At 29.8% G+C, this 15,312-nt stretch overlaps 3 protein-coding genes across 4 annotated transcripts; 2 read left to right on the top strand and 1 right to left on the bottom strand.

Annotated features, from left to right (window-relative positions):
• The first annotated feature begins 3,976 nt into the window (after positions 1-3,976).
• LOC103575425 (protein phosphatase 1 regulatory subunit 7) lies at positions 3,977-5,988 on the top strand. The gene is made up of 5 exons (XM_008555209.3): positions 3,977-4,165; positions 4,257-4,441; positions 4,513-4,709; positions 4,883-5,354; positions 5,421-5,988. The coding sequence occupies exons 1-5, from the start codon at positions 4,132-4,134 to the stop codon at positions 5,592-5,594; spliced, it is 1,062 nt and encodes a 353-aa protein (XP_008553431.1). The 5' UTR covers positions 3,977-4,131; the 3' UTR covers positions 5,595-5,988.
• Positions 5,989-7,316: 1,328 nt separating this feature from the next.
• Positions 7,317-13,188, top strand: LOC103575423 (serine/threonine-protein phosphatase 2A catalytic subunit beta isoform). 2 transcript variants are annotated; one of them, XM_008555206.3, is made up of 7 exons: positions 7,317-7,636; positions 8,362-8,571; positions 8,767-9,030; positions 9,203-9,375; positions 9,507-9,614; positions 9,682-9,787; positions 12,886-13,188. In XM_008555206.3, exons 1-6 carry the CDS (start codon positions 7,535-7,537, stop codon positions 9,752-9,754), a joined length of 930 nt encoding a protein of 309 aa, XP_008553428.1. In that variant the 5' UTR covers positions 7,317-7,534; the 3' UTR covers positions 9,755-9,787; positions 12,886-13,188. The 2 variants fall into 2 exon arrangements, with proteins under 2 accessions (XP_008553428.1, XP_008553427.1); XM_008555205.3 differs by lacking the exon at positions 12,886-13,188 and having other exon boundaries at positions 7,526-7,636; positions 9,682-11,113.
• LOC103575424 (solute carrier family 25 member 16) lies at positions 11,207-15,187 on the bottom strand. The gene is made up of 8 exons (XM_008555208.3): positions 14,884-15,187; positions 14,571-14,788; positions 14,342-14,434; positions 14,127-14,260; positions 13,500-13,685; positions 13,279-13,435; positions 12,870-13,011; positions 11,207-12,798 (listed from the first exon to the last, which is right to left on the bottom strand). Exons 2-8 carry the CDS (start codon positions 14,629-14,631, stop codon positions 12,624-12,626), a joined length of 948 nt encoding a protein of 315 aa, XP_008553430.1. The 5' UTR covers positions 14,632-14,788; positions 14,884-15,187; the 3' UTR covers positions 11,207-12,623.
• Positions 15,188-15,312: the final 125 nt, after the last annotated feature.

Genomic DNA, 15,312 nt, shown 5'->3' with positions numbered 1-15,312 from the left:
GATTACTCCCCGATCAGTTTATGCCGGGTTTTTATTCTTAATTTAGCTTTTTGTTTCTTATTATTAATTCCGTCATTACCGAGGTCTGCTCGGTTATTTTTTACGCCCTTGATGGACAGATGAAAGTTTTAATAAGAATTCACTGGGCTCCGTTGACGTATTTCATGTGTAAAACAACAGCAACAAGAGTGCTGATGCCACCCTGACTTGACTCGTGAGTTGCGAATTGTGAGTAGGATTTGCGCAATATCTTTTTTTATTTAAAACCTTTTTTCTTCTTCAAAGTCTTGTGGCGAAAAGCAGATTAATTGACGCGTCGATTACACTTACGTTAAAAGGAACTTCCAAATAAACATTCCCAGAGGCTGCTGGGCTCTGTTACTGGTCATGTAATTAAACGATGAGCAAAGCCTAAGTACGCCGTCAAGCTCCAAATTAGCCAGCGGTACCACATTAATCTTTCCATCGGATTAAGACTTTATCTGACATTATTGATCACTTAAAATCTTGTCTCCAGTTACATTTTATTTAACTCAACTCGACTCTAGAATAAAATTGATTAATGTTAATAATTACTGTTTTTTTTTTTTTTATTAGAAAGTTTTTTAAAAATAACCAAAGATTGAGAGGCAAAGCAATTAAATAGTTAATGCTGGTGATTGTCGATATTTATATTATAGATTTAAGATTTTTTCGAGTCTCGAGTGATCGATCAAGCGAGAAGATTATAAAATTAAAATGTAATGATAGGAGAGTGTAGAATAAAAAGAGTCTAACGTAACTCCTCCTTGGAGCCGAATCGGGAGTGCAATAATTATAATAATAATAATGATAATGATAATGATAATAAAAATAACTATATCTGGTGTGTAACTATGTAATGTGAGGAGAAGGTAGTTTAATTTCGCTTTCGAAACGCCGTTAAGTCGATCGATCGATGTCGTGGATCACTCACAGGCCGTTGGCTTCCCGATCTTGGCATTCCGCCGGTTGATTTACATTTTTAAAAATATCTTTATTATTTAATCATGTGGGTTTTTCATTTTCGTTATACTCTTCAAAAATATTATAATAATAATAATAATAATAATAATAATAATAATAATAATAATAATAATAATAATAATAATAATAATAATAATAATAAATAACCGAGCTAATAAAACCATTAAATCGAATTTAAAAATCCAGTCGTGAGGTCATAAGAATTTTTAATGAAACCCGTAGGGCCTGGATAATTTAGTCGTTTTCTGGGCCAAAATCATCACGAATCAATTGTCAGTTGTTGCATAACATACCCATTATACATTCAATACTTGAATAAATAATTATCTTGCATTATCCAATTTTATAAATTTGTTTACTTAATATTTTTTTTTTGCAGTAAAAAAATTATTAATTAAATAGGGATAAAAAAAAATTTCGCGTGAGCTTTTTATCTCCAATTCCCAAATCAGTATAAGTTAAAAAAAATTTTGATTTTTAAAAAAATAAGAAAGTAATTCAGAACCATTTTACCCGGCTTCTTTTACCTACTGGTAATACAAAGTAGTTTATTTAAAAAATGTATATCTCGATTGCGTAAACGCGTATTTCCTTGTCTGAAAACACCCACGTTTAAACGAGCTAGACAGAACAGAATTTTGTAGCACCACAAATGCTGGATAGATTGTAGACTTGAAGACGTCAAGGCGTAGGTACTGATTTATCAGTTCTAGAAAATATTCCAGAAAACACTTGATGATTTAGACGTATGTCTGAGAGCGAATACCTTTGTCAGAGCATTGGTGGCTTGCACACATGTGTGATTTGAATTCTGTTGAAGATCATACTCGATTTACTCAGAACTTCTCACGGAATACGAGGATCAAATGGATACGCGGAGATCAGGGCGTGGTTGGTTTTATGTAAGCTTCAACACATACAAATATATAAATTCATCTATATCTATATCTCTATCTCTATATACATATATATAAATATATATATATATGGATGTAGTTTGTTGTTTTTTCTATTCTTGTTACATCTAGTGACTCTGGTACAGAGCAGAAACTACGTCCCGATTATTCCATTTATTCGATACCGGTACCACCGTCACGAGTTCGTTGCCAATTTTTTACTCGGTTGCTTTGACATTTTAAAGATTATTTCATTTAATATTTAGCTCTCAATGTGATTATTTGATATTTATAAAAATTGTGAATATGAAAAAAAATTAATAGTAATAATAATAATTAAGTAATTAAATGAGACGTCGGATACTTTTGTATTGAATAAAGATGACGAAATAAAATTCAAGAGTTGTGTAGTAGAAGCGTTGATAATCGCAGACAGCTGACCAGTCAGTCAGTATTATAAAACTGCAGATCGAACACGCAAAGAAAAATCGTGGGAATTTTAAAACTATAAAATATAATACTAGTTATAACTAAGTCAAAGCGGAAGCTCTCAGGTACAATTAAATTCACTTACACGTACTCGAAATAATCGAGTTTGTAGTTTCCAGTTGATATATATAAATAAATAAATATAAGGCTGGATGATGCATGCTGCGTGGGCATTTGAATCATTGAAGCTGCTCAGAATGCAAATTTAAACGTATTTATTAAGATCAAACATTTATGAGAAATATAAATATATATTACATAAATCTTCTTCGAGATAATTAGCATCATCAACTTGTTAAGGCCATTGAGATGTCCATGGAACAATTATCTCAAGTCTTACCTTTTAATTTGGATCGTCACTGCATTTGAAAAAAAATTAATTACGAGAATTAATAATTAAATTTATTTGCAAGTGTCTGGACTAATTCAGAACACAGAAATATTGGGCCCAAGTGCTCATTACTGTCTCTCATTCTCTCAACCGCTCCTTCACACTTCTTTATATATATATACATAGAAAATAAGTATCTGTAGATGTGAGAAGTGAAGTGAGGCCGCGGCAAAAGAGCTGGCAAGAGATACTAACGGATTAAAGATTAGTGGGTGTGTTGCAGGTCGATACGGGTGTGTGACCATGCGTTGAAATGAAAGGAGACGCGACTTCTGTACTGGAGAGAATTTATTTATTTATTTTATTTTATTATTTTTTTTTTTTTTATTTTTTTTTTTTTTTGATAAACTAACGCTGCGGTAAAAGAATCTTTGAGGCAACTATTTTATGAATTATTGAACTCTGGGATGTTTCAAGAGTAGGCTCTGATGATTGGATTAACTTTCTGTTATCTCGTGATTTCTAGTTGGCAATGATCGGTGGTGCGTATAGAATAGGATTGCTTAAGCAGTGTCACTAAAGGAAGGAGCTATGACCACTTTATTGTCAGAAAGCTTTCGTGTTAATAACGATTCTACATATTTAACTATTGCAAGTGAGTATCCGGACTTGAGAATTATTTCGAAAAAATATTTTTTCCTATAACTGTCACTATTTCCTAGTTTGCTATCGGAGTTTAGCATCAACGACATAGAACAAAAACCCAAGCGCTTTTAATTTCATAAAAAGTATGAATTTGTTTCCTTCACTTTTATGTGCTAGGGTCTTGTAGAAGACTTTACTAATGGGTCAAAATGCCCATTTTGGCCACAAAATCTTAGAAAAAAGTTTCAAATTATGAAGTTATAGCGCGACAACTCAGCAGGTGCATTCAGGGTGACCACCTGGACAAAAAAAATGATAACAGCAATTAATCGAAGCCGTAAAGTCTTAGCAGGAGAGCTATTGGCCTCAAAAATGGGCAAAAAGGCTGATTCTGGCCATTTCACATTCCATGATTTAAAGTGATTAACTGGCCGGTTTTCTGCATATATAACATTTGACTTACTGCTTGTCCACGATTATTCTTTATTATACAATTTTCTTACTTTCCCAAACCATAGAGTGCGTTATTGCGCCGGAAAAAATTCAAACTTACCGCTACTCGCAGCAAGTCTGATTTTCATGAAGCTTGTCGTAATGATGTCACACATAGAAACAGTTTTTTTTTCGCATATGCATGTACAAAAAATTATGATCAATGAAAAAAAAGCAACAATCCAATAAAATAGAGTTATTGTAATAGATATAATTTATAAGCACTCTCATTATTAATTGGTGCTCTTATTTTTGTACACGACAACTTATATAATGGAGAATCAAGCTGTCGAATCCGTCCCTGCAGGTATTATTATTGTTTTATACTACTCATTTAGGTTATAACAACGCGAGAAGTTGTATCAGATTCAAGTTGAGTCAAAAAAATTTTAATTTAGGAGACAAAGTCGAAGAAGTAGAAGCCGAGGGCGACAAGAGTAGTTTCGAAGTATGTGACAATGGTAACTCCGCTGACCTGGATTTCAATAGTGCTAACTTTGACAGTGATGAACAAGTTGAGTGTGACAACGGCGATTCTACTATCGGAGCCGAGCGGATTTGTATCCTGGATCCTGAGTCAGAGGTAATTCAAAATTTTCCTGTTAATTTTCTTAGCGCGTAGGCTGTGAATATTATCTAGTTGATAAATTACAGGAGCTTGATTTCAATCATTCGAGACTGAGTAAGCTGGAGAATCTCGAGCCGCTGACAAAAATTAAAAAATTGTGTTTTGATTGGAACCTGATCTCGAAGATTGAAAATTTGGATACACTTGTCACTCTAGTTGAATTGGAATTACGTGATAACCAGATAACAGTAATTGAAAATCTCGATTCTCTGGTGAATCTTCAGTAAGTTATCAATGTCATACAAGTCATACTGATTAAGGGCAATCTCTGACACTGTCCTCATTTAATAAAAATTAAATTACTGAAGTTGTTTTTCGTTACGTCAGTTATTAAAATAAATAATAGTTAATTATAATTTAGCAATAAATTTAATATTTTTTTTTATTTTTTTACAGAGCTTTAGATATTTCATTTAATCGAATCAAAAAAATAGAGAATCTCGATCGACTGACAAATTTAAAAAAATTATTTTTATCTTCAAATAAAATAACAAAAATTGAAAATATTTCGCATTTAAAAAATCTGACAATGCTGGAGTTGGGTGACAACAAAATACGCAACATTGAAAACCTGGACGAGCTGACAAATTTGAAAAACTTATTTTTGGGAAAAAATAAAATATCGAAAATAGAAAACTTGAGCCACTTGGTCAATCTCCAGCTGCTGAGTTTGCAGAGTAACCGCATTACGAAGATTGAAAACTTGGAAACTCTGACCCAACTTGACCAATTGTACTTGTCAGAGAACGGGCTGACTTGCATCGAGGGACTGGAGTCCTGCAAGTTGCTGACTACACTCGACATCGCCAATAACCAGATCAAGAAGATCGAAAACATAAAACATTTGGAGTTATTGGAAGAGTTCTGGGTAACAATTTTTTTTTATTTTCCTAAATTCATCATTTGTTTAATTAATTTTATTTTTTTTTGTCAGATAAATAATAATCAAATCGAAGATTGGACAGCAATCGACACTCTGGCTGAGAATAAAAAGCTACAGACAGTTTATCTGGAACACAATCCGATTGCAAGTGATCCAAATTATAGAAGAAAAATAAAATTACTTTTGCCCTGGTTAGTCCAATTAGACGCAACACTTTGCAGGTAAATTGGTGATAGCCTTAAAAAAAATAAAATCGTCCAAAACTCTAAACCTTATTCCCAATTACTCAGAACTTGGGTCCTTTTTTTTTACTTGAATATTTAAAATACTTATACTGAATATTATATCTTTGAAACAATGAATACTTTCCATTTTAAATGGTATTTAATAAATAAATAAATAATTAATACTATAATGTACTGAAAGTAATTGGAATTACCTCAAGTTTATCAGCAGCTTCCTGTCAGTAATCTGAATAAAAAAAATGTTAAATGTTAACTAAGTTAATTATTATCGTATAAATAATATTTATATATACTTTTTTAAATAATACTCACTTTGAAGGAAATTTATTTCTCATAATTGTGTACTGATGTATTATTCAAACTTTTTGACCAAAGTCACTTTAAATAGTTATTGTAATTTGTTTAAAAATAATATTATTGTAATTAAATCAATTATAAAACTAATAACTGATATTTTATTTCATTTTTCCCACCCAGTCATTAATTTATTAATTATCATTATTACTTTCGCGATAAATTTAAATATTTGATGAATAAATTATTAAAAATTAGAGACAAATTAAAATGCGTAGGTTAAAATAAAATGGCGGCAGAATATGATAGACAAATATTTAAAATATTAAAAAAAAAAAAAACACTTGAGTGTTTGTACAAACCTTGGCGGGGAAATAATATGCAGAAGGGTGTCCTAATACACTTGGAGATTTGAATTAAATTGCTCCAAGTGTATTGCAGCTAAAAAACGTCACTTAACTGCTATTTCCCTACCAGACGATGCCAGATGAGTTGGTTCAGGAACTTGGAAGTCATCAGCGTCAGCCATCAGCAACACTTTACACCCGAACTGAACACTTAACACTTTACACAGCACTAAACACTTAACTTCACCACAGACACTTTGCACAATTTAAATTAATAACAGTTAAATTTTACACGACTTAATTGCAACACCGGGTTTCGATTCAAACGTAAAAAAAGATCTGGACTACTACTGCCATGACAATGATACTGACTGCCGCTATTGGACCGTCAGTTGATGCAAAGCAAACGATTTTGCGATTCTCTCACCCCCCACTTTAGCAAAAATTTGAACGTTGAGTACAGCAATGCACAGTAGCGCCAACTTGGCGCGAAATTTAAAATGAAGCGAGAGATAGATGGTGTGTTCGGATTCTCCGCCCGGCGCACAGAGACGCTTGCAATATACCTAAGAAAATTTTAATTCATAATTAAATTTAATTAGTAGAAAAAAAGTGAATTACCAATTTAAAAAAAATGTATTAATTACCAGTGTATTGATTAAAGTGAAATTTAAGTGAAAAAAATCTTAGTATTTCGAATCGATCCTTAATTAATAGAAATTAATGTTAGTTTCGTGTGCGAAAAAAAGCGTCAAAAGACCCTGGAGTGGCGGGTCCGAACACACCAATAGAAATAAATCAACAAAAAATATATAATTAATGAATTATTTTAAATATATATACACATATGTATTTTAAATATATTTATACATATGCATGTACGGGCCGTAGTCCCGTGTCTACGAGACACGTTGAATGAGTCATGAATAAATTTTAAAATTTGCCGCCAAGTTTCCACCGCCACTACCAAACCCCGAAAATTTCAGATTGTACCCAATTGGTCAATCCGGTCTCTGAGCGTGCGCGTGCGCGAATTAGCCGTGACGTCATGAACCGACAACACTAAACTAAAGTATCAGATGAAGAGTCAGCCATTTTGTGACTGTGTTAATATTGAGGATCGTGATTATTGTTTGGTGTTGAGTGGATTGATAATTTTATAATAATAATCTTAATCTTAATGATACAATAGTAAATAAAGCTTAATTATCTGGTCTTGTCGGCATATATGTACCAAGTGTTAGGTTTCCTTGTAAATTCATATATTTAGATTTCTACAATGGAGGATAAAGCGTCACTAAAAGAGCTTGATCAGTGGATAGAGCAGCTAAATGACTGCAAACAATTGACAGAAAGCCAAGTTAAAACTCTCTGCGACAAGGTATCCACTCCTCTATTATTTTTTTTCATTATTTTCAAACTCATTTACATATTTATATTTCACAAGTACTTTGTACTCGAGTCGATTGTCAGTTTATCTAATACCAGGTATTGAACGTCCTGAGAGCAACTCAGATACCAATATTGGGCGGCATGTCATAATTTTTAATTCTGACCACGCATTCAAAAACTATTTTACTAATAATAATAACCATCTAAAATTCATTTTCAAATTTTGTCGCCGTTGTTTTATTCCTTTTTTTCCGGTTAATTATTTGTACAATTATTTATTTTTAGTACAGAGAAAAAAAAAACAGTTTGTTGATGAATAATAAATTTTAAAAAATTCAAATTTAAATTCAAACAATCACATCAATTATTGATTGATTAAATAATTAACTTAAATAGCAATAATTGGATCAAGGTATTCTATTGGCATTGTAATTAGTCATAATTAATTAGTTGGTTTCTTTTTTTATTGGTATTGATTAAAGATTAAGTTATAAATTATTTGAGTTAAAGTTTTAAAAGTTGTAATTGTATACAGGATAAAAATGTAATCAATAATTGATGTGTCATCACTAAACGTATCACATCCTCTATAAAATGTACGATAAAAGATAACTTACATCAATATGTATACATAGATATAGAGATGTATATAGATTTTATTTATGGATATTTAATAAATGGAATGCACTCATGCGGTAATTTCATGTTTTTTAGGCTAAAGAAATTTTGGCAAAGGAGTCAAATGTCCAGGAAGTTAAATGCCCGGTGACAGTATGTGGAGACGTTCATGGACAATTTCATGATCTTATGGAATTGTTTAGAATAGGTGGAAAATCACCGGATACAAATTATCTGTTTATGGGCGATTATGTTGACAGAGGTTACTATTCTGTGGAAACTGTTACTCTTCTGGTGGCACTGAAGGTAATAAATATTTGTTTATTTATTTATTTAACTAAAATACAAATTATTTTTTTCATTAATCGATTTCCGAAATAATTTTTTTTACATGGAAAATAAACACAAAAATAATCGAGTGATTTATTTAATTATTTTTAGAATGGAGCGTAAATTAAATGACGAATTGTTTATAAAATGTTATTTTGTTTGTTGATGTAGGTGAGATACAGAGAGAGAATAACTATTTTAAGAGGGAATCACGAGTCAAGACAAATCACACAAGTGTACGGTTTTTACGATGAATGTCTACGTAAATACGGTAACGCAAATGTTTGGAAATTTTTTACCGATTTATTCGATTACCTACCCTTGACTGCGCTGGTAGACGGTCAAATATTTTGTTTGCACGGTGGACTGTCACCTTCCATTGATACCTTGGATCACATTCGTGCTTTGGACCGTCTCCAAGAAGTACCACACGAGGTAAGATGCCTGATCGTTTACTCACTGCTTACTATCCACTACTCACAATCCACCAGCCAACTTTTTTTTATAAATAAATTGCCGTGCGATTTTATTAATAATCAATGAATGAATCACAACAAAGTTCACTATGAATGACATTTATTAATAATTTATTATTTATATAAACCAGGGACCAATGTGCGATCTATTATGGTCAGACCCTGATGACAGAGGAGGATGGGGTATTTCACCTCGTGGTGCCGGTTACACCTTTGGCCAGGACATTTCTGAAACATTTAATCACTCTAATGGCCTGACTCTGGTATCACGAGCTCATCAGCTTGTCATGGAAGGCTACAATTGGTATATTTTTTAAATTATTCTATTATAGGATGGGGTGGGGAGAGGGGGGCAAAACGAGGTATTTAAGAAAATACTGAGTTTTCGGGTGCTATTATTTGATTAAATTTGTAATGATTAAAATATTTTTCTAGGTGTCATGATCGTAATGTTGTAACAATATTTTCTGCACCAAATTATTGTTATCGTTGTGGTAATCAAGCTGCAATTATGGAATTGGATGATGCATTGAAATATTCATTGTAAGTCTACTGATTGATTGATTAATTATAAATTATTTTTAATAATTTTTTTTTTATTATTAAATAGCCTGCAATTTGATCCGGCACCACGACGTGGAGAACCACATGTCACTAGGCGGACACCGGATTACTTCCTCTAAGGAGTTTAAATATCCAGATAGATTTTAAATAAGGTAGGGGCATGGAACGACGCTGGTTTAATAGTGAAGCCACTAAACATAATCTTTAATAAGTAATAATAATAATAATAATAATAAAATGTGTAACATCGGTAATAAGTGTAAGAGATGTGTTGAGCTCGTGGATTAGCAATCCTGAGCTATTTTCTTACATAAAACTCCATAGATCCCAAGTATTGTATAATCACTATTACATGGCCCTTGATCAACATGTCGCCGAGTAATGTGACTAATTAAATAAACGCCTGCGTCTCCATTAACATGTACACACCACACACATACTAGACATGTAGACACAACTATTTTACACATTAAGAAATAATAATAATAATTAATAAATAATAAATAATATTGTACACTTGTAACAACTCTACCGGTACGATAATTCTTTTTTTATTTTATTAAATTACGTAATAGTCAGTCGCTTTGATTTTTTAAAATTAAAACTATAAAATTTGAACAAGTGAACCGTACACACACATCTCGATTCTAATTAGTGCCCAAGAGTCTCCGTTTAATTATTATTATTATTATGAGCATACCTTATTATTTGGATTTAAAATATGATTTTTATTTTTAAATATTTTATTTAAAATAAAAATTGTAATTTTAGTTAAAAGAAAAAAAGAATAAGAAATAATAAGCGCATGTGCTCGTGTGTCAGCTCATTCAATCCAATCCGCATTAATTAATTGTATAATCGCGAAGGTATTTCAGTATGTAAACTAATTAAATAAACAAACAATACGGATACGGATTGATGCAATAGTGAGTTGACTCGTAATAAAAAAATTTGAAAATTTATAAACAATCGTGTTATTGAAGATTTAAATTATTTAAATTACCATAACGATTGTTTTAATATGCACTTGGTAATTAACTTTTTTTATAATTCAAATACTCATTTATAGCAATTAGTTTATTATATACTTAAAATAATTAAAGGTATCAGTCAAAGTTATTAATAAATAATTTTATAAAATTTAATTGACTAAACATTATTTATATTTATCACTTATTTTCTTTTGGTAATTTATTATTTAAATCTTCAGACACGATAAATTATTTTTTGAGCTGTCGTTTTATCGATTCAAATGTAACAGAGTTGTTTATAAGTTTTATTGTAATTTTTATTATAATTCATATTAAAAAAACAACTTTGAGAATTTAAAAAAAAAGAGTCAGATATTTTTTACGACGGTTTATAATTTTCTATTTTTTATTCGATCATTGCCCTTTTTCATGCCTTGATTTATTATTTTCTGTCCATTATTTAATGATTATTATATATTACAATAATAACTATAAATATATATATATACATTATCATTACTAAAATTTCATTTTGTCTAAAAAAAAATCATTGGATCATTTTCTTGTACACTTTCTATGTAAAAAAAACTTTTTTCACTGATTAATTATTGAGAAACAAATAAATAATTTAAGTCTTGAAACTAAAAAATAATAAATCAATACAATAATTAATATAAAAATAATAATAATGAATGTAAGAAAATGTAATAGGTAATAAGACGTAGTAAAAACACTTTTGCATCAAGTCCCCCGTAAACGAGCTATGAGAATTAATAAAAAAAAATAAATAAAAACAAATGTGCATTTTTTAAATAGCATATTTATAATTTAATTAATCAAATAAATAAATAAATATAAACAATTAATTTCCAATTGTTCATAATAAGTAATTGACGATCTTTTTACTGATTAAGATTATAAATAAAAATTATTAATGATAAATTGATGCTTATCAAACCAACCCTGCGTTGTGTCAAATTATTAAATAAATTATGAACAAATAATAATAATTTTTATTAAAATTCATGCGTGATTATATTTTAAATATAATTATATTTAATAAGTATAATTGTGTTTAACAATCGCGTGTGCTTACAATTATTGGCGATGTAAAATAAACATTTATTAAATTTAAATTTTTATTCACTATTTTTTTTTTATTTTTTTAGTTATTAATTTTTATTTGAATTATTATAAAATCATGATAGTTTAGAGCGGCTTTTAAATAATAAATTAGGTATGAGTACTGAAACGAACGTGAAATGTGTAGATGCGCATTATTAGGTTTCAATTGTAAAATAATATACAAAACAAGTATATATATTAAAAAAAAAATCTTGCCGCTATCAGCGGTGCATTTTTTTCTCATTTTATATTTTAAAAAAAATGAAATAAAATAATTAAACAATCTACACATGTGAAACATAATTAAATTTTTTTCTTATACAAGACATTTATTAATTATTATTATAAATTATAATTATAAAAATGAATGCATTTTAAATTTATATATTTAACTTTTTGTAAATCTTTTATAACATAAATTAATTTGTCAAATTTTAATATTCCTATAGCGGGCAATTATTTAGATAAGACGTAATTTATGTTTATACTTATCTAAGTACGCTTACTGTGCGTTTTTTTAACGCTGACGCGTTAACTTTTTTTTTCGCTTGCATATAAAATTTAATTTAGTCAAAAAAAAATAAAAAGGTCATTACTTGAATTTAATATTTGTAATTATTTAAATAATTTATTAAATTAAAACAATTTTTCAATTATTAATACAAAAGGTAAATTTATTTATATAAAAGTCAGCATATAAAATATATTACTATTATTTTTAACATTTACTTGAGGTATAAAAGTGCAATTATTATTTTAGCTAATGCAACACTTACAATTACAATCGATACTAAATATATATATACCATGTCTTTTTAAGGAATAAAATTAATTTTCTAAAATAAACTTCAATCCGTTAAATAATAATCAGAATAAATAAGTAATTAAACTACTAAATTTTCATTCCGGTGTCTAAATCCAGCAATTGTTTCATCAGTTCATAAGTCGTAAAGCTAACAGACACCATTGGTATAGCACGAAGATAATTTATACTCATTCCCCTGTAAAGTCCTTTTGTTACTCCGTTTTCAAAATAAATTAATTTAATCGTCGAGACCATTCCCGATCTACAAAATTTTAAAATAAAGATAAATGTTTTTTTCTTATCTTCCAACAATCGAATAAACAAATAATGTACCCGTATTTATGCGTAGCTGGATCCATCATGGCTAATTGCATACGTCTTCTGGTGACATCAAGTGGATAAGAGAAGCTTTGTGCAACAGCACCAGCAATTCCCCCACAGAGTAATTTTGCCGGTAATGTTAAAACAAGGCCACCTGGTAACAAAAAAATTAATGGGTCGATTATTTTACTGAGCATTAATTTTTCTACGTCTCTATTGTCTATTTTATTAATTATTTATTACTACAACTATTATTAATATTTTTTTCATTAAAATTATCTCTATTAATATTCAACATTTCTATTGCATTTCATTTGATGTCTTGTATTATCTGACGCTGATTGAATTCATAATAAAACAAACCTGAACTGATAATTCATTTTAATTTTTTTCATCTATTATTATTATTATTATTATTTACCGGTATTTCTTGGACAGTCATTGCATAAATAGTGAGGCAGGTACTTCATACAGAAAAATTTGAGATATTCAAATGAGTAGAATGAAAAACCAGCATATGGTATCATTCCCAGTATAGTTGGCCAAAATCCACGATACAATGCCGTCAATCCTCCTTCCTAAAATAATGATATCATGATAAATAAATATAATTATATTGTTTTACTGACTTGTAAAACTCACATCTTTGAAAATAGACACCGCGGTATGGACAATACCGGTGTAAATATGCTCACCGGTGACTTGAAACGCAAGTCTAGCTCTGATAGTGTCCAGAGGATACGTTAGAGTCACTGACGTCACTCCAGCACATGATCCAGCGATGAATTTGTCTATATGAGAATTTTTACCAAACACGGTTCCTAAATACTGTAATCATTTAATTGAATAACTATTAAAATACTGGATTTATGAAAAAAGTTGCCCATACCTTTTTTGTAAGAAATTTGATTCTCTACAAATTTGGTCTCATATATTTTTATCGTATCTTCAATAGTTTAGCCGTTATTCAAGTTTATTGCTTTAGCAAATAAACAATTCCATGGAAATTTTATCTTTTATCTAAAATTATGATTCAAATGTTAGAGATACGATAAAAATATACTGAAACACTTTTGTAGAGAATTTAATTTTATGAGAATAAGATATCTGCACCTTTGTACGTAAACTCAATAGTTGTGATGTAATTTTAGTTTAAGTGACAGAAAAAATTTACTCCAAAATAAAAAATGACCTGGGGTCAAATATCTGTAGTAATAAAATAACTATTTGCGTAAATAATTTAAATAACAATAAAAATAAGCATCAAACCTTTTTATATATTTCAAATGACGTATACTGTGTAGCTGCATAAGGAAATATTCTAATCATTTGAGCAAAATTTCCTTTGTAAAGTGCCAGGAATTTTTCTTTTTGAATTATTTCTTTCAGACCAGAAAAAACTCCTGAGAAAATAAATGAACTCATATCAATAATTTCATATAAGTTCATAAAAAAATATATATGTATATATAATATGAAAATACCAAAATGTTTATAATGATTACTGTGAGCTTGTAAAAGTATTTTAATTCTGTCTAAAGGAGCGACAGCAGTTTTCGAACACATTCCAGCGACACCTGCAATTAAAAAACAGATAATTAAATAATTGTAACTAATTACTACTGAGTATAAATTAAAACAAAACAATGGAAATTTAAATTTATAATTTATAACTCCCGCGTAAAATAATAATATTTAAATCAACAAACATACCACCAGCAAATAAACTTTTTAAAACAAAAACATAATTTTTTTGTTTTTCAATCAACTCCATTTTGGAAAACTAATTATATATTTTTTTTAATTTAGAAAGTGGATAAAATTGGTAGGTCTTGCTGCTGTTGCTGTCGGTGATGATGATGATGATCACTTACTAACAACACAACTGTCATGTTCATACGCGCACGCGTCTTTGGATAATTTTTTTTCTTCTGAAGCATAAAGAAAAAAGAACGTTGACCTTGTTTTTTTACACAGACAAATACGAAACAACACAGGCTTAAAATCATCTATAGTGTACACTTACAGAGCACACAAGACGTGTCATATGTGCCCGCAATAATCCAGGTTATGGAAGTTGTACCGGAGCTGCTGGTGAAAGTACGAGATAACCAACACTATTTCTATTGGAAGTATGTTAAAACGAGTACTTTCGATGGCTTCAGCTTTGTTGTTTTAATCGCAAAAGTATTGTTGTTGTTTATTTATTCAAATGATAGCCATAACATGTCATTTAGTTATCACAGTTAATTTAATGAATTATTTCCCTCGGGTTACATCATTTTTTTTTTGTTACTTTATTTAAGATAAAACGGCGTCTGCGCAGATTTGAATAGATTGCGCGCGCGTTCGGTTTCAGGGGCTCAGAGTGAATTTGGAAATGCTCTAGCTCTATCTCTCGCTATATGGCAATAATTGGCTAAAGCTAGAGCTAGAGCATTTCTGAATGCGATCA

The sequence above is a fragment of the Microplitis demolitor genome, chromosome 7 (genome assembly GCF_026212275.2).
Source record: "Microplitis demolitor isolate Queensland-Clemson2020A chromosome 7, iyMicDemo2.1a, whole genome shotgun sequence".
Taxonomy (NCBI): domain Eukaryota; kingdom Metazoa; phylum Arthropoda; class Insecta; order Hymenoptera; family Braconidae; genus Microplitis; species Microplitis demolitor.
This window is presented reverse-complemented; position numbering and strand designations above follow the sequence as displayed.

Coding starts and splice junctions, on each gene's coding strand:
- LOC103575425 (XM_008555209.3), top strand. CDS start 4,132: ATGGAGAATCAAGCTGTCGAATCCGTCCCTGCAG. Junction 4,442..4,512: donor TCCTGGATCCTGAGTCAGAG/GTAATTCAAAAT, acceptor GATAAATTACAG/GAGCTTGATTTCAATCATTC. Junction 4,710..4,882: donor GATTCTCTGGTGAATCTTCA/GTAAGTTATCAA, acceptor ATTTTTTTACAG/AGCTTTAGATATTTCATTTA.
- LOC103575423 (XM_008555206.3), top strand. CDS start 7,535: ATGGAGGATAAAGCGTCACTAAAAGAGCTTGATCAGTGGATAGAGCAG. Junction 9,031..9,202: donor TCCAAGAAGTACCACACGAG/GTAAGATGCCTG, acceptor TATATAAACCAG/GGACCAATGTGCGATCTATT. Junction 9,615..9,681: donor GATGCATTGAAATATTCATT/GTAAGTCTACTG, acceptor ATTATTAAATAG/CCTGCAATTTGATCCGGCAC.
- LOC103575424 (XM_008555208.3), bottom strand. CDS start 14,631: ATGGAGTTGATTGAAAAACAAAAAAATTATGTTTTTGTTTTAAAAAGT. Junction 14,435..14,570: donor AAAAAGTTTATTTGCTGGTG/GTATGTTTGTTG, acceptor TTTTAATTGCAG/GTGTCGCTGGAATGTGTTCG. Junction 13,012..13,278: donor TGACTGTCCAAGAAATACCG/GTAAATAATAAT, acceptor TTTTGTTACCAG/GTGGCCTTGTTTTAACATTA.